Source organism: Podarcis melisellensis, assembly GCF_964234715.1.
Source record: "Podarcis melisellensis genome assembly, chromosome: 16".
Classification (NCBI taxonomy): domain Eukaryota; kingdom Metazoa; phylum Chordata; class Lepidosauria; order Squamata; family Lacertidae; genus Podarcis; species Podarcis melisellensis.
In genome coordinates, this window is record NC_138533.1 from 24,124,630 (window position 1) to 24,143,799 (window position 19,170).

The following is a 19,170-nucleotide window of genomic DNA, read 5'->3' on the forward strand; positions in this document are numbered from 1 at the left end:
ACAGCTTATAAGAAGTAAATAAGGATGCCAGAAACAGGAAAAAGGAAGTATTTTATTTGATGGTTTGTATTGTTGTGTATTATGCCTGTTGTTTGTTATGTTCATGTCTGATGGGGGTGGATTTCTGTGTTGGGGGTGGGGGATTTGTGTTATGTTGTAAATAAAATTTCCAATAAAAATTAAAAAAGAAAGAAAGAACTTTATTGTATTAGTAAAATAGCAATCCAATAAGAAACAGAAAAGGGAAAAGGAAGGAAGGGAAACTTTACAGAACAAAAAAACTGGGTTCGCAGCCATTATCTCATAATAGATTTAGTGTTTACAGCAGGCCTGCAACTTAACGCTTATCTTTCTTATGCAACTGCAACTTTAGATGGATCGTGAATAAAGAAATAGAAAGGGAGCAGGAGACTGTTGGATACTGAGATCTTGTGGGGTTGTCCACAGGATTTTCCTTTGTGGAAACAGCTTTGGAAGCCCAGTACCTTGCTTGCAGGGCTCTGGGATGGTTGCACGAGATCTCACAGGGCTCTCTGAGATCTCGGATGGTGGGAGTGGTTCCAGGGATCCTTCTGACTTCATGCAATGTTGAGTTTGTGCACTGACCCCTGGAACATAACCCTTGCATAAGTTGTAGGCCTGCTGAACTGTTTTGCCAACCACTTAGACCTAACACCATTGGGGTTTGTTTCTCCTTGGGTCTCCCCTCACTCCAGGTGAGTCATCACCCTCCGGCCGCGGCCCATCATGTCTATTCCAAGCGAGGCTGGACACTGTGGCAGGAAATCACCATTGCCAGCAAGTTCCGAGGCAAATACCTCTCCATCATGCCGCTGGGTAAGCACCTGCTCCCCAGGTAGAACGTTCTGTGTCCTCAGCAGCTAATCATTCCTTGGCATAGATCATAGAATCATAGGGTTGGAAGGGACCCTGAGGATCATCTAGTCCAAGCTTCCTCAAACTCGGCCCTCCAGATGTTTTGAGACTACAATTCCCATCATCCCTGACCACTGATCCTACTAGCTAGGGATCATGGGAGTTGTAGGCCAAAAACACCTAGAAGGCCGAGTTTGAGGACGCCTAGTCCAACCCCCTGCAATGCAGCAATATACAGCTGTCCCTTACGGGGATTGTACCTTCAACCTTGGCGTTATCCGCACCACGCATAGGCCCATTGTTGTTGGGGAATTCCTTATATCTCTAAGGCAAGGTTTCCCGAACTGTTTTTGGACTACAACTTCCATCTTCCCTAGCTAGCAGGACCAGTGGTCAGGGATGGTGGGAATTGTAGTCCAAAAACAACTGGAGACCCAAGTTTGGGAAACCCTGATCTAAGAGATCTCCTCTTCTATTTAAGAGCACCAAATCAACATATATATTTTTGCCGGCAACTGACTGAATGAAGATAGTCTGGGAGTCCCCTTAGACTGACTTGAGATTCTCCCAAGGCCTTTCCATGTGCATGGCTGGCAGCAATTCAGCAGGTCATGGAACTGATTCTAAACCTGACAGAGGAGTTGACAACCTCAGCAGTGGGAGTTGGCTGCTAGAGGAAGGGATGCTCTGAGCCAAGTGCTGCATCCTGTCCCTCAAATCGCTGGTCCTAGCGATGGCTGCTAGAATCTTTGAGAAGAGCAGAAAGACCCCTTTCTAGACTGGCTTATGCTGTCATGTCAAAGTTGGAACATGTGGGAATCTGTGGGGAAGGCCCTGTGGCACAGGGATGGAGCCTTTGCAATGCATGCAGAAGGTCCCAGGTTCAGGCCCTGGCATCTCCAGGTAGGGCTGGGAATGCCCTGCCCAAAGCCCTGGGAAACTGCTGCCAGTCAGTGGGTCCACAGATCTTGTTGGGACTTTTTTAAATTACCAAAGTCCAACACCCCCCCCCCAGGAAGTGTAAATCTGGATCAAATTGGAGATAGGTGGGTGGGCTGGCATTTTGATGCCAACCATGTTGTGTGGACCCTGCCCAAAAAATGTGCCTGTGTGAGGATCCTATAATAAGCACCCTCCCATAAGCCCCCTTCATCCCCTTTCCCCTGTTATGTGAATCCTGCTGCCCAGGCATGATGGAATATTTAGTCCATCTCCATGGTGGGCAGTGAGCAAGCACATGATGTTCATCAGAAATCCCACCCCTTAATGAGAGGCCTTTGAAGAGCCTGTTGCCTGGATTAGATCAGAAGCCCATCTAGCCCAGCATCCTGTTCCCACTGTGGCCTGTTGGGAGCCCGCAAGCAGGACCTAGAAGCAAGAGTGTCTCTTTTCTTCTCTGCAGGTTACATCCACTTGGAATTCCACTCCAGTGGCAACCACTACGTCTGGCAGAAGGTGACCTCCACCGTTCACAACATCATCGTGGGCAAGCTATGGATCGACCAGGTCAGCTGAGCAAGAACTCCCCTAGCGGTCACTGTGGCGATCACACAGGGTCCCCGGACGTTTCACCGTCTATTGATCCCTGTGCCACCACTTTATTTCTCGCTGCCACCACCCAGGCCCTACCTGGTACAATACTGAGTCCAGTCAGTTTATTGGAACATAAACGTCTGTTTATTTATTGCAGTTTAACAAGCGTGTGGTTTCATAAACGGTATTAGTCCATTACAATCATGGGGTGCCTATCCAGACCTATAACTTCCGCTACCAGCTCTCACTCACTAAACCACCTCTCAGATATTTACTTGTCTTCCTAGCCCTTAACTGTTCCTGACTCAGCTTATTTCACTACACTAACTCAACCTACGCACAGACTCTATCCCAAGTCACAGACTCTATCCCAAGTCACTCCCACTCCAACCAACCACCCAACTCCCAACGAACTCTCCCTTCGCCCCTCCCAGAGCTGGTTTTATAGTCCCTCTGACTCCACCCCCTGGGTTCTGATTGGGTAGCCTGTTTAACTATTTCACCTCCAGCACTCTCATATGTTAACGTAACAGTCGCAGGTAGTGGGAATTAATGGAAGAACACAAGAAGAGCTCGCTGGATCAAGCCAATGGCCCCTTTGGTCCAGCATCCTGTTCTCACAGTGACTAACTGGATGCCCCAATGGGCAGGATTTGAGCACAAGAGCTCTCTCCCTTCCTGTGGTTTCCAGCAACTGTCAGCCAGGAGCACTGCTGACTCCAGCATAGCCATTGTGGCTGGTACCCACTTCTCTTCCATGAATTGGTCCAGTCCTCTCTGAAAGCCATCCAACCTGGTGGCGGTCCCTGGTGCCTCCCTGCAAGAGTGAGTTCCATAGTTTTAACTATGTACTGCACCGAGAATGGAGCCCATACTAGGGACAGTGGGTGGGCCTCCTTATACATTACTGAAGGCTTCCTGTGAGTCTTCTCACACATTGTGCATTCATGTGCTCCCCTGAAGTTGCAAAGAGTGAAAGCAGCCTCACACATTTGCAGGTGAGCGACAGAACAGGTACACTCTTTGGCAAGCTGAGATAGGGCACGGTGTCTCGCTTCCGACTTCACCCTCGATGGCAAGCCCAGACTCGCTGCCACCAAATGTGTGAAATGGCCCAATAGACTTCCCATCCCGCAAGACAAATATCTGTTGCATCTGAGTAATTGGCCTCTCTTACTTCTATGTAGGAATGATTAAATATTTGCGGAAGAAACCCTGTTGCAAGTTGATATATTATTGCTTTTAACTTAATAGATTTTACATGCACACCCTGTGTTTTAAACAGCTGCATTCAATCTTATTTTGGCACGTGTTTGGCGTTGCTTAAAAAAAGGCATGATTTAAAGCCCTTTTGTGGTTTAGAGTAACGTACATGGAGCTTTCAAGATACTCAGAGGTTAAGGTAAAGGTAAAGGGACCCCTGACCATTAGGTCCAGTCGTGACCGACTCTGGGGTTGTGGCACTCATCTCACTTTATTGGCCGCGGGAGCCGGCGTACAGCTTCTGGATCATGTAGCCAGCATGACTAAGCCGCTTCTGGCAAATCAGAGCAGCGCATGGAAATGCCATTTACCTTCCCGCCAGAGCGGTACCTATTTATTTACTTGCACTTTGAGGTGCTTTTGAACTGCTAGGTTGGCAGGAGCAGGGACCGGGCAACAGGAGCTCACCCCGTTGCGGGGATTCGAACTGCCGACCTTCTGATCGGCAAGTCCTAGGCTCTGTAGTTTAACCCACAGCGCCACCCGCGTTACCCCCATATTATTTTGAAAGTCGAGAAATCTCTCCTGAATTGCTGGTGGGGTAGATATGGAAGAAATGTAGAACTAATCTCTTTGCATTTTCTTTCCTCTCTTTTTTCCCTAGTCTGGTGACATAGAAATCATCAACTACAAATCAAAAGACAAATGCCAACTGAAATTCACTCCCTACAGCTATTTCTCCAGAGATGTCCCCCGAAAGGTAGGCCTTTCCCCCCCCCACCCCTGAGAGATGCAGGGCTACTCTGCCTTTATACTGGGGGTGACTAACCTGTAGCCTTCTAGAATTTGTTGGACTCCAACTCCCATCATTCCCTGACCCCTGGCTGTCCTGGTTGAAGATTATGGGAGTTGGACAATCAACAGCATCTCACAAGCCACAGGAAAGGACTTGGAATATCCACACAAGGCATGATAATGGCAGAATGTCATCTTTGTCTGAAAAACAGACAAAAAGGGGTGCATGCTCTGAACTGCACATGTGACTTCATTGAAATACAGTGGCCTTTTATAAGATTGTCAAATAACATTTCAATGACCAGCACCCACCGAATTGACAAACAAGTTTATGGTAAGACTTGATGAACGGATCATCTGTTCTGGGAGAGAGGGGAACTTTTATGTTCAGTTAGTTGAAGATTAAATAAAAAGTTCTATTTTAAAAGGGAAAAAGAAAACCAGAGAGCATAAGTTAGTTGAAACAGGGGTGGCCAACATGGTGCCTTCTGGGTGTTGTGTTGGACTACAACTCCCATCATCCCTGACCACTGGCCCCATGCTGTTGGGATTTGATGGGAGTTGTAGTAGGGATGAAGGAAGTTGTGCTTTTAAACATCTGGAGGGAACCAAGTTGAGGAAGGCCGCTCTAGGACTTTGTGAAGACCGTGAGCTGGGTGGGACGCGGCTGCTGACGGACATTGCGTCTCTACGGAGGGTCTTTGAATCCTCAATGTTCCTTCCTAGGTGACAGGCCTAGTCATGGATGCAGAGGGCACAAGTCACTATGTCATGTCCGGCACATGGGACGAGAAGATGGAGTGCTCCAAAATCGTGCAGAGCAGCCAAGGAAACGGCAGCTCAGAGGGCAAGGTGCCCAAAACCGTCTACCAGACGCTGTCCCCCAAGGTCCTGTGGAAGAAATACCCTCTTCCGTGAGTCTGCCAACAGGGCTCAGGTGCCGCGGGTGTCGCCAAACCCACATGCCTGCGTATTTTAGGGGCTGGTGTAAGAATCACGTTTCCGTGGCTAATGGGTCTGACAAACAGCAAACAATCTTGTCTCCAGATGTTTCCCTCTTCAGATGTTGCCAAACAGCATCTCCCATCAGCTCCTGCAACAAATGACAAGGGATTATGGGAGTTGTAGTTCGGCAACACCTGGAGGACCCCAGGCTGCCCACACCTATTATGCTGAATCAGACCATTAGTCTTGTCTCTGTCGCTGCTCCCTAATCTGGCTGATGGTGGTTCTGGGAGGTCACTGGTAGAGGTCATCCTTTTCAAATACAGAGACCCAGAATTGAACCCTGGACCTGCTTATGTTCTGCCGCTGCAGGGCAGGGGAAGGGAGGATGTAACAGGTGCAGAAATCCAAATGGCAGCCTGCCTGCCCTCGTTTTAACTTTCTGAAGTAGCATTTATATCCCACCTCTCCTCCAAAGAGTGTGTGCCTGGGTTTTCCTCTCTGTGTTTTCCCCTCACAACAACCTTTCGAGGTAGGCACCCTTTTGGCAATTCCCCAAGAGTTCTGTGGCAGCCCCTGTGGAATTCCTTTCTGGTGAGAGGTGCTTCTTGCACATTACAGAGCTTTTGTCATAAGCTGAAGGCCTCTTTATCCTGACCTTTGACACATACATACAAATAATATATAGGTAAAGGTAAAGGGACCCCTGACCATTAGGTCCCGTCGTGGCCGACTCTGGGGTTGCGGCGCTCATCTCGCTTTATTGGCCAAGGAAGCCTGCGTACCTGTGGCCAGCATGACTAAGCCGCTTCTGGCAAACCAGAGCAGTGCATGGAAACACCGTTTACCTTCCCGCCAGAGCGGTACCTATTTATCTACTTGCACTCTGACGTGCTTTCGAACTGCTAGGTTGGCAGGAGCAGGGACCGAGCAACGGGAGCTCACCCAGTCACGGGGATTCGAACCGCCAACCTTCTGATCGGCAAGGCCCAGGCTCTGTGGTTTAACCCACAGCGCCACCCGCATCCCCCAAAGTATATATGCCCATCCTATTTGTCTGATTGCAAATTTTTTTAGCCAATTTTAAATATTGTATTTTTATAATGTTGTCACTTTCCCACTTGGACCTCATGGTGAAGGGCCAGTAAGAAAACCAGGAAATATTAATAAGCAGCTGTATAGGCCAAGAGGCAGTAACTGGCCCAAGGTCACCTGCCAGAGAGCTTTGTGGCTTAGTGTGTGTTTGAACCCTTGTCTCTCGTGGCCTAAGTCCCACGCCCTAAGGTATTCTAGTCATTATTTACTAAGTATATTAGGTGGGGTTTTTGCCATGGCCACTCAAAGGGACAGAGTATTTTAAGCAATATAAAAATAAAAAAACCATACATACAAACATGAAAACCAGCATTTAAAAAATCTAAAATATAATCTTGTTTGTTTGCTTTTAACTACATTAAAGCATCTCGCCTGTGCAAAAATGCCATAGATAATTAAAAGCCGAGGCCTGGTGAAAAGAGAATGCTTTTGTCTGGTGCCTAAGGATATGTAGCAGTGGGGAGAGCATTCCCACAAGCAGGAAGCCACATTGAAATGGCCCGTTTTTGGGTTTCCACACTATGCTCATAACTACATTGGCATGATTGTGCACCACTGGGGCCTGATCCCTTGGGAAGTTCTTTCTGTGTCAGTTGAAGTGCAGCTGCATGTGATGGGTGCAAAAATGTGTGGGCGCAAAAATGCCACTGCATGTTTTTATTTAATTTATTTATTTATTGAATTTATATACCGCCCTGTACCCGGAGGTCTCAGGGCGGTTCACAGAAAAGATCCCAATATATAAAATAAAAATAAAAACAATACCCCCCCAAAGAGTCACATTTTTAAAAGGGCATAGGATGTCCATCAGGTCAACCATCAGGTTAAAAAGGAACATTTTTGCCTGGCGCCTAAAGGTGTCTAATGAAGGCGCCAGGCGAACTTCTCTGGGGAGAGCATTCCACAGACAGGGAGCCACTGCAGAGAAGGCCTTGTTCTCGTGTTGCCGCCCTCTGGACTTCATGAGGAGGCACACGAAGAAGGGCCTCAGAATATGATCTCAGGGTAGGTTCATATGGAGAGAGGCGGTCCTTGAGGTGTTGCAGTCCTGAGCCATTTAAGGCTTTATAAATCAAAACCAGCACTTTCAATTGGGACCAGAAACTAATCGGTAGCCAGTGCAGTTGGTCCAGGATCGGTGTAATATTCTCAATCCATCTTGAGCAACCATCTTGCTGAGTTCTGCACTAGCTGAAGTTTCTGAACCATCTTCAGAGGCAGCCCTACATACAACGCATTGCAGTAATCTAACGTTGAAGTTGCCAGAACATAGACAACAGTAGTTCGGCTTCCCTGTTATGATCTTAGCCATGGGAAGGGCACTTCAGATGGCCAAATACCTAAGCCCATTCATGCAATGGACACATGCTCTTTCTTAAACCAGCCATGGGTCTTCCTCCTGCAGGGAGAACGCTGAAAACATGTACTTCTTCTCCAACCTGGCTTTGACGTTGAACGAGCCCGAAGAGAGGATAGCCCCCACGGACAGCCGCCAGAGGCCTGACCAGCGGCTCATGGAGAACGGCAAGTGGGACGAAGCCAACGCGGAGAAGCAGCGGCTGGAAGAGAAACAGCGGGCCGTGCGGCGCAAGCGGGAGGCAGAGGCAGCGGAGGCCCTGGAGGAAGGTACGGGTCAAAGGCCACATTCACGCCATACATTTAAAGCAGTACGATACCCCTTTAAACAGTCATGGCTTCCCCCAGAGAATCCTGGGATCTGTAGTTTGTTACGGGTGTGGAAAGTTCGTGAGGAGAGACTCCTAGTCCCCTCCCAGGGCTACAGTTCCCAGAGTGGCTTGATAATTATTATTGCAGTGGTACCTTGGGTTACAGACGCTTCAGGTTACAGACTCCGCTAACCCAGAAATAGTACCTCGGGTTAAGAACTTTGCTTCAGGATGAGAACAGAAATCACGCAGCGACAGTGGGAGGCCCCATTAGCTAAAGTGGTACCTCAGGTTAAGAACAGTTTCAGGTTAAGAACGGACCTCCGGAATGAATTAAGTTCTTAACCAGAGGTACCACTGTAATGGATTATTATTAATGGTGCTTTTCCTCCACCTTTTCCTCCAAGGAGCTCAAGGTGGCTCAAGTTCTCCTCCACATCTTGTTCTCACAAAAACCCCGTGAGGTAGGTTAGGCTGAGCGAGTGACTGGCCCAAAGTTACACCCGGTGAGCTTCATGGCCGAGTGGGGATTCGAACCCTGGTCTCCCAGGTCCTAGTCCAACACTCTAACCACTACATCACCACCGGCTCTCTCTCAACCCATCCCTCTTCCCAGGGAACTCTGGGAATTTTAGCTCCAGGCGAGGAATAAGGGTCTCCCCACAACTTTCAGCACCCTGAATTCTTCAAGGGAGAGACCTGACTACTTGGAGGGGCATCGTGGCACTTTAAATGTATGCTGTGGTTGTGGCCAAAGTACAACAGGAAGAGTTCTGAGGCCAACGAGCTGCCTAGAGGGCCCTCCTGCTAGAGCAGAGCTTTCCATGTTGGTGACCCACTTTTTAGACATGCATCATTTCACAACACAGTAATTCAGTTTTACTAGCAAACCGGGAGTTAAAACTAACCCCTTTCTAGCCCCAGGAGCAGCTTGGAGAGCATTCGCATGACACGCCTACACACTAAGGCAGGCTTCCTCAACCTCGGCCCTCCAGATGTTTTGAGACTACAATTCCCATCTTCCCTGACCACTGGTCCTGCTAGCTAGGGTTCATGGGAGTTGTAGGCCAAAAAAATCTGGAGGGCCGAGATTGAGGAAGCCTGCACTAAGGTGTTTTGACACACAGTTTGGAAAGCTCTGTGCTAGAGCAAGCAGTCTGTCTACTCAAGATGCTGATGCTGATAATGATAATAATTTATTTTATTTTATTATTTGTACCCCGCCCATCTGAATGGGTTTCTCCAGCCACTCTGAGCTGCTTCCAGCACATATAAAAACATAATAAAACATGAATTTTTTTTTAAAAAAAATACCTATACAGGGCTGCATTCAGATGTTTCCTAAATGTTACAAAACTACTTAACTCCTTAGTATCTGATGGGAGGACATTCCACAGAGTGGGCTCCACTACTGAGAAGGCCCTCTGCCTGTAGCTTCACTTCTCACAATGAGGGAACTGCCAGAAGGCCCTTGGAGCTGGACCTCAGTGTCCGGGCAGAACGATGGGGGTGGAGACGCCCCTTCAGGTATACTGGGCTGAGGCTGTTTAGGGTTTTAAAGGTCAGCACCAGCATTTTGAATTGTTCTCGGAAACATACTGGGAGCCAATGTAGGTCTTTCAGGACCAGTGTTATGTGGTCTTGGTGGCCACTCCCAGTCACCAGTCTAGCTGCCGCATTCTGGATTAGCTGTAGTTCAAAAGGTAGCCCCACGTAGAGAACATTGCAGTAAGCCAAGCGGGAGATAACCAGAGCATGCACCACTCTGGCAAAACAGTGCGCAGGCAAATTCTTTGGACTACAAGTCCCATCGGCCTCAGCCATGCATCAATTGGCCATGCTGGCCAGGGCTGATGGCAGCTGGTAATCCAAAACATTTGGAGGGCACCAGGTTGGTACTAATGGAAGACCCACATAGCAACCAGCCATGGAAAAAATGGGCCACACATATAGAAAGGAATTGAGGAAGCCAAGGATTAGATTGCATCACAGGTCAATCGCCCCGAGCATGGAACGTGTGGTTTGAGTCTTCATCAAGGGTTGGCCTGTCTGCTGCATCAGGTACACCACCTTCTAATTCTCCTCTCTCAAATCACAGAGTACATGTCATCATCCTGTGAAACCCTTTAGAATCCTAGTGCATTTGTGTGATGAACAGGGAACAGCTCGGTCCCAGTGAAGCTGAATGTTGGAAGATGCAGGACAGAGAAAAAAAGTTGTATTTTAAGCAGTACAGTACATAGTTGAAACTATGGAACTCCCTCCCACAGGAGGCAGGGCTGGCCCCCAATGTGGGTGCCTTTAAAAGAGGATTGGACAAATTCATGGAGGAGGAGGCTGTTGGTGGCTCCTAGCCTGTGCATTTTTTCTTTAAAAATGTTTAGGGGTACTCTCATTTTGACTCAAGAAAATCACCATTTTATAGTTAAAATCAGGAAAAATAAATACAGTAAATGGACAAAAGTACAGAGAACATGCATTACCTCATATTACACAGCCGACAGCTCACTGTAACTTCCACATTGGCATGAGGTTGTGTGCACTAACATCTTCCCTATTCCTCTGCTTGCTGTTGGTGTCCGTCGCCAGATATCCTTTCAAAAACCATGAATTTTCATACACTGAAGGCTTAAACAAACTCAAAGGGGAGGGCCTACCAATTTTATAAACGTTAAGTTGGCTACAGTGTCTAAATGCATTCCACACTGCTTCACACATTAAACGCCCGCTTCCATCTGAGACTCAGGAAACACCGTGACAGAAAATGAGGCCCGCCATCAGGGGTAGCAATGGAACTGGCGATTCACTGTGCTAGAGAAGAAACTAAAACTGTTATTTTTTTTAGTATCTTCTCTCGTTAGATTCACAAAATGTTTAGGGGTATGCGTACCCCTGCGTCCCGTCCCCCTTAAAAAACCCCACTGTTCCTAGCCATGATGGGCGTCCTCTGCCCCCACAGATGGAGGCAGCGATGTTTCTGAATGCCAGTTGCTGGAGACCACAAGAATGGGAAATGTGCTCAGGTCCTGGCTTCCTACAGTCACCTGGTTGGCCACTGCTAGAACAGGACTCTTCCTACGTAAATTCCAAGACCGCTGTCTTAACCTCTTCCCTTTTCCTTTTCTTTACAGGCAAGGACTACAGAGGCTACAGCCCGCTGTGGTTTGAGCGGAAGGTCGACCCGGTCACCGGGGAGCTGATGTGCGTTTACAAAGGTGGATACTGGGAAGCGAAGGAGCACCAGGAATGGAGTGCATGCCCCAATATATTCTGAGCGGCTTCTGAGCTGGACTGGCGTCTCCTGGGGCGGGAGAGGAACCTCCCCCCATCCTGCCCACAGGAAAGAGGAGCTGGTAACAGAAGCACTCCAGGCAGCGTCCTGCTGGTCAACACACACTTCAAAGAAACACACAAGAGTTTAAATAAATGCAGATTTTTTAAAAAAAAGAAAAGAGAAAAACTGCAAGACAACAACCAAACAGGGAATTCCAAACCTATTTTTATGCACTAATGAAATGGCATTTGGGGGTGTTATTTTTTTTCTTTTAAGTGACTTTTTAAAGCTACCAGTTAGGATTGAGAGATGATGGATTTTATTTTCCTTTTCTTTTTAAGCCTGGCCTATTTATTGCTGCATCAGGAGATGCGGCCTCCTTACATATTTTGAGCTTCCGGTTCTCTTAACCGAAGCTCTGACATTTCCAAAGATGCATGTATTTGTGGGGGAATGATGTATGTTTGATTCTTTTTTCTTTCTTTCTCATTTGTGCGCTGGGGACTTGAAATATCTTTTATATATAAAATAGTATACGTATAATTCAGGTTCTTTTTCTAAAGATGCAGCAACTCCCTAACCCATGTCCCAGATGGGTCCTAAATTCTAGGGAGAAAGTGCGGTGTCCGGGGCGGTGTGTGGGGGGGAGTTAACAAGCCAATAATTTCCCCCCACCCCATTTTGAGTTTTGCATCTTTGGAGAAGGGTTGGAGGAGCGTTCTGACAACTGTGGTTTAAGTTCCCTCCCATGCTTTTTGGAGTACTTGGATCCAGTATCGGTCAACAGGCAATATTTTTGTTACTTTGTCTTTAAAAATCAAGTCTCTGGATGGTTTTGTGTTTTGGGGCGTGTATGGCCATTTAATTTTGGTTCTGTAATCACTCCCTTCGTAGAGAAGCTGGTTGTTCTTTTCCGAAAGGACTTTCCCGGTGCGGCTAGGCTTGGGGAGAGCTGGAGATGAACCCTGGCACGCCTCGATGCCATCTTGCTAGTTCCTACCCCCCTCACTTTGAGATTACGGCACAGGAGCTGGGTGCAAGCCCAGGCAGGGTGGGACTGAAGGCTCCCCCACAATCTATTTGGTTAGAAACAGCACCCTCCTTCTCCATCACACACCCACAAGGCTGCTCATTCACACAGCCAGCAGTCACAACAAACTGCCGAGCCCCTGGATTAATGTGATGCCGGTGGCGAGGCGCATCTGGGCAGCACTCTCTCCATGCGCAAACGTGAGACACCTCTGTGGGCCTCGCCGGCGCCATCTTTGTAGGAAGCACACATGCACACTCCCTCTCCTTGCTTGCTGTCCTCTTCATCAGAGGCCTGGTGACTGGAAGATGCAGAGAGCGGTGCTGGCAGAGATGCCAGGGGGCACTGCCCTCTGCTGCAGTCAAGGGGAAAGTGGGTTTTCCAAGGACAAATGCCTTCATCCCAGATGCCTCACAAGTAGCAAGTCAAAATATGCTCTCTCTATCTTAGAGCATCCCATTCTCTCTCCTGCCCCTGTTTGTTATTCAAGGCTAGCCACTGAGCTGCCGACAAACCCACGTTCTCTGAAATCACAGAGGCATTGATACCATTTTGCCAGCTGTTCTTAAATTGCCCGACTGACCACCTTTCTCCCCTGACCAGAACTTGCACAAGCAGGCTCTAGTTTCAGCCCTAGTTCTGGATTTTTTGGGGGGTGTTCCAGGGAAGTTCTGCCTGGCACCTGGATTTGCACGTCCCTCTTTCATACCGGCTGGTTTGACAATGCCGAAGGCCTGGCTGCCTGGTGTTTCCCTGTGAAAGAATGGTGCTTGGGACAAATGTCCCTTACGTCCAATGGGCCGGGCGGCTCTTTTTGAGAACTGAACAGGGTCCATAAGGCCTTTTGCCTTTGGAAAATAACAGAGCCGCCCAGTCCTCTGGCTCACAAAATCACATCTTGACAGATGCAGGAACCAGCGGATTTCTTGTGGCAAGGCACATTTTTGCGGGGCGGCGGGGAGAAAACGAGCAATAACGAACTTCAGGGCTTCACTCTCTGCCCCCAGATTGCAAAGGGGAGGTCTTGAGTCAGGTTATCCCCAAGAGGGATTTCCAAAAACCCTTTCCCTCACAGCACCTGTAGGAACTGATATTTACTCTTCTCTGCATTCGCAAGTATATATGTATATACATGCACACACACCTTTGCACAGTATATTTATATATTTATACAAATCTACATAACCTGTGCAAATACACACACACACACACACAAACACGCATATACACACCGTACAATGTAACTGTAGTGACTGAACATCAGTATGCCAACAGCTGATTTCAGTGTGCTCTTTAATCTTAATTATTTATTTGCTTCTAATTTATATATATTATATATATAAAAATATATATAAAATTATTTTTGTTTAAATTTATATGGTACATAAAGTAGGGGTGGGGATAATAATGAAGACGGGTGTGTGCCTCTGTCTGAATTTTCTTTTTATAGTGCAAATTACATGTACGGTAAATCTTGATTCCTCTTTTCAGGGTAGGTGTCCTCTGTCTCTCTTTCTTTCTTAACGAGAAAAATAAAAGTGTCGAGGTTAGAGGCACCGTCCATGCTGAGCTCCTGTTCATTTCGACGGCTTGCGCAGGAGAGCGGTCTCCAGGATTGTGCCCCCAGACCATTGATTTATACACACAGAGAGGAGATAAGGGTCTTGCCTTGCTAACATTTGCTCCAAAGCCGCAGACTGAATAGATTCAGCAGGCCGGGTGTGCGCCGGCTTCCTCTTGAGCAAGCCCCTTTCTCTCAGCGGCTATTTAAAAGGAGATGCTCCGGGTAGATAATGCTTCTAAGGGTCCCGATTGCTTGGCCTCCCCCAAACCTGTGCGCTTCCAGGTGATTTGGACTACTGCTGGGGAAGGCTGATCCATATCCAGTGCGGGGAAGCTTTGGCCCTCCAGATGTTGCTGAAATGCAGTTCCCATCGTCCCCAGCCGTGGGCCATGCTTGCTGGATCCGATGGGGTTTGTCTGGGAAGCCAAAGGTTCCTCCGCACCCAAATCTAGAAGAAGAAGAAGAAACCATCCCTTTCTAAAGAAAGCAACACATTTCCTGTTCCTGAAAATTTCTGTCAAGCCAAAACAGTAGCTTCTGATGCAGTGTTCTTCCTGTGTTTTACTTGAAAAAAAATTACTCAAGATACTACCACTTTTGGGGTGCTTCTTTTGGATTTGTTTCCCCTCACTCCTGTATCCTGGCGGGGGGTGGGGGTGGGAATGTAAATGTGTGCGTCTGAATTTTTATTTATTTTTTTAAAGGTCAAAACCTGCTGCAGCAGTGTTGCCAAAGCCCACCACGAACTGCTGTTTTAAATATATAAATACGTATATATAGATAACGTTTCGATCAAGTCAGCAATTATGTCTTCGACAAGGGTAGTTTTTCTTAGGTAACAACAACAACATGCTGCAAAACTCGTGGGCAGAAGCGAAAGAAGTTTGATGTCGTTCTTGAAAATCTGGTGTGTGTGTGTGTGTGTGTGTGTGTAGGACAGTTGTACTCCAAATGAATTGAGAGAGGGTTTTAATTTGGATAAAGGATTTATTTCAAACACACTTTTTGAAAATTGACTTTCCCCTGTTCATATATACAGCCTAGATTGGAGGCAGTTCTGTGAGCTCCGAGGCTGCAAACGGGTGTCGTTTTTCCAGAATCAAAAGGGGAAGCGACAGAGCCATTGTTGCACCAACGTGGGCACAGAAACCTTTTGTTGTTGTTGTTGCATCCATTACCTGTACAAGTATGGCATGGTTTGTTTTTAATGCTTGAAAAACCCATCAAACTATTTGGCCTGAAGTCACAGTGGGACAGGAAAGGATATCTCCCTCCAGGGATTACGTTTCTTCACCTCCTTTTACTTTCTGCAGCTGGAGACAGTTCCGCAATGTGGGGGTCTCGTTTTTTTCCCCTTTCCAGACAGCTGATGCACCATCTTCAGAAATGGGAATGGCTTGCTGGAGAATTAAAACAGGTCCGTTGCACTGTGAGCAGCTGCTCTCCAATAGTTGAGGACGATGGGTGTCTGGCTTTTTGCCAGGCTGACTCTTTCCCCTGCCACAAACTGTAGCATTTTCCCAGAACTTCCGAGCCAATGTGATCCAGTCTGCTGGACCGCCTCAGATGTGATTATCCCGCACGAGCTTTTCCTAACCTGGTTTCCTCCCAGTGTTTTAGACTACCATCAGCCCCCAAGATCACTTTGCCGTGCTGGCTGGGGCTGATGGGAGTTGTAGTCTAAAACATCTGGAAAGCACCAGGTAAGAGAGGGGAGGTTGGTGGAGACACCTGGACGCCCCTCTTCCTAAGATGCTCTTTTACCCAGAGCCAGAACAACCGAGCAAGCAGTGGTTTTCAACTCTTTGTACACTCTTTCTCAGTTCAGTTTTTAATGCTGTAAAAAATAAAAGATACAGGGGTTTCTTGTTTTGCTTTTGTTTTCATTTTAAAGGCCTAATTCAGTTTCATTTTTTTAAAAAATAAAACGGACTGGGAATCACAGCTCTTTCTAATGCCTTATTGTCTGTGCTTACTTGACTGTGAGTCTAAGCAAAGCATTTTGTCACTTTCCCTCTTATCTTCAACTCTGCGGTAACAAGGTCTCGTTGCCGCTTAAATAAATGAAACCTGACAAGTGCAGGCTAGGCTCATTAGGCACCGGCACCTGAATGTGCAGGGATTGGAGCAGGAACGGGACACCCCGTTCCCAAAGCAGAATATACTGCCCAACGGACCAAGCCAAAGAGGTGAGCATTTGGCCCGAACCCTGAGCAAATGGCGGTGGCTTGACTAGAGATGGCACAACTCCACAGTCTGCCTTTAAGAAATAAAACGGGGAGAACATGGGAAGAAATGTTACAATGCCATGCTTTGTAAAGGTAAAGGGACCCCTGACCATTAGATCCAGTCATGGCCGACTCTGGGGTTGCAGCGCTCATCTCACTTTATTGGCCGAGGGAGCCGGCGTACAGCTTCCGGGTCACGTGGCCAGCATGACTAAGCCACTTCTGGTGAGCCAGAGCAGCGCACAGAAACACCATTTAACTTCCTGCCGGAGTGGTACCTATTTATCTACTTGCACTTTGATGTGCTATCGAACTGCTAGGTTTGAAGCAACGGGACTGAGCAACGGGAGCTCACCCCGTTGCGGGGATTCGAACCGCCAACCTTCTGATCTGCAAGCCCTAGCCTCTGTGGTTAAACCCACAGCGCCACCCACGTCCCTGCCATGCTCTGTAAGAGTGTTATATTGCAGGGGAAATATCAGACCGCTTGTCTGGGGGGTTTGTGGGCATCCATTCCTTTCCTTTGAACTCACTTCCTGGCATTACTGGAGAAGGTGCAGAAATGCCCTTTCTCCTCAGCAACCTGCCACCCACTCCTGCTGTCCTCAGAAGCTTTGCGGCCAGGCATGGCACCGAAATTTGGGGAGTTTAATCGCAGCAGGGGAGTCACTCAGCAAAGCGGCCCCTTTAACCAAGAGCCTCTTCCTGTCCTCTCCTGCGTGACAGCGACACTTAACAAGAGCACCGTCTTCCTGATCTTTTCTACTTTTGTCTCACCAGAGGATTATAATGTCATTCTACCGTAAATGCTGTTTGAATGTAATACTTTCAAACAAATATTATTGTGAGCGATTCCTCTTTGCTGACATGGTAATAATAAAAAAAGTGGATTCAGGAGTTTTAAACCTTAAACTGTGCTCAAACCCATCGCTTCTGCCCAAAGGTGGGGGATCATAGTTGGGCTGTTTATTGGTTTGGAAGCAGCACTGGGAACCTCTGGCCTTCCAGATGTTGCTGGATTGCAACTCCCCCATCACCCCTTAACCATTGGCTGTGCTGGTTGAGGCCAGTGGGGAGTCAAAAAGCATCTGGAGGACCACCAGTTCCTCATCCCTGGCTTGGAGGACCATTGCCTGATAGCTGAGAATTCACTGAAGTTGGAAGCGATGGGCAGCTTAAAGGTCACTCATTAGTGGTGAATGTGTAAACAGAAAAGTTGAGGGGCTCACAGTTCTCTGTTCTTCCACCTGCGAGGTCAGTTGGCTTTGGAAGGAAATACACACTGTGTGTGCTCAGAGACATGCTGCTTTGTATTATAACTTCCCATTTTCCCATCTGGATTTGGCAAAAGCTTCTGGTAATGGGGGGGAGGCGGCGGCTACCTAGTGCCTGAGGACCCTGATTAGCTGGAAATATGGGTAGGAAAAGCCGCTGAAGACACCACCACCCCAAATTTTCTTTGAAGCTACAAGAAGCACCATGAAGCCCAGCCTAATCACAATGATAGGCAATGAACTGTTTCTTAAGGAAACTTCACAGCATCCCTGCAATTGCCTGAGTGGCCACTCATTGGATTCCAAGGGGACCTTGTTTCCTCCTCCATTAGCAGCTGAAGCTAGGTGGCACCACTCCATGTACCAGCTTCTCCAGCATGTGATGGGCATCACAGCTGCTAGAGCCGTCTCTGCAACCTAGTGCGCTCCAGTTGGCTTTGAACTGTGACATGCTAGTTGGATGTACAGTGGTACCTCGGGTTAAGAACTTAATTCATTCCGGAGTTCAGTTCTTAACCTGAAACTGTTCTTAACCTGAAGCACCACTTTAGCTAATGGGGTCTCCTGCTGCCGCCGCGCCGCCGAAGCACGATTTCTGAAGCGAATGAAACGTGAAGCGTCTGTAACCTGAGGTACCACTGTAGTCCAAAACAGCTGGAAGGCACCAGGTTGGAGAAACGGCTGTGTCAGGGGAAGGCAGTTTCTCTTGGGCTCCGTTCATCGCTACCAGTTTTGAAAAAGGATGTAGAGGGGCTCTTGACCTCAGGAACATTTTAGCGTGATGCTTTTAAAACTATTTTGTTTTTTTATCCTGCCCTCCATCGTGGAACTGAAGGTGGTGCATATTTATTTATAAAATACATTTATTCTGCAATTGCATAAAAAATTCCAAAGCAGTGTACAACAAATACACACACAAAAGCACATAAAAAGTGTGATGGCAGATCATCAACCAGCTGTTATAGATGTTTTTCTTAATTTTTAGAATAAGCCTGGCAGCATTAAAAAAAACCAACAACGTTTGAAGGCGATTCAGAAGGTGCACCTCCTGAATCTCTTGGAAGAGCATTCCAGAGCCTGGGGCCAATGACACTAAAGGCTTGGTTTTGTGCCAATGTCAAATGAATCTCACCAATTTGGGGGATGACTGGGACCTTTTCCTTTTGCAGGGGCCTTGATTTTCTATGAAGGCCTGTGCAGGACTCAAATGAAAGTAACACTGTGCAGCAACCATCATTCATTTCAGGGCTTATGGAGGAAGACCTCGCTCAGGCCCTCTCTTTTCAGGTCCCTGAAGTTGGTGGCGGTGGTGCAATAGGAAGGAGCAAAGTACTTGTGGGCAGGTGTGCGTGTGCAGAACTCCAGGTCTCCACCTACACAGAAATCCCTTTCTACATTGCATTACAGTGGTGCCTCGTATTACATATGCTTCAGGTTACATACGCTTCAGGTTACAGACTCTGCTAACCCAGAAATAGTACTTGGGTTAAGAACTTTGCTTCAGGGTGAGAACAGAAATTGTGCTCCGGCGGCGCGGCAGCAGCAGGAGGCCCCATTAGCTAAAGTGGTGCTTCAGGTTCAGAACAGTTTCAGGTTAAGAACGGACCTCCAGAACGAATTAAGTTCTTAATCCGAGGTACCACTGTATAGCTGTAAAAAGGGTCAGATGGGAGGTGCGCTTGCAAA

The 19,170-nt window shown here is 47.6% G+C and overlaps 1 protein-coding gene across 5 annotated transcripts in view; it reads left to right on the top strand.

Moving 5' to 3' along the window:
* OSBP2 (oxysterol binding protein 2) overlaps positions 1-15,926 on the top strand; it is a gene marked incomplete at its 5' end in the record, with an annotated part of 153,585 nt that extends 137,659 nt beyond the window's left edge. For all 5 annotated transcript variants that reach the window (XM_081892303.1, XM_081892304.1, XM_081892305.1 and 2 more), the window contains 6 exons: positions 717-837; positions 2,279-2,382; positions 4,277-4,372; positions 5,134-5,321; positions 7,853-8,073; positions 11,246-15,926. In XM_081892303.1, coding sequence (XP_081748429.1) covers positions 717-837; positions 2,279-2,382; positions 4,277-4,372; positions 5,134-5,321; positions 7,853-8,073; positions 11,246-11,388 — 873 coding nt within the window. In that variant the 3' untranslated portion in view covers positions 11,389-15,926. The remainder of the gene's footprint in view (positions 1-716; positions 838-2,278; positions 2,383-4,276; positions 4,373-5,133; positions 5,322-7,852; positions 8,074-11,245) is intronic.
* Positions 15,927-19,170: the final 3,244 nt, after the last annotated feature.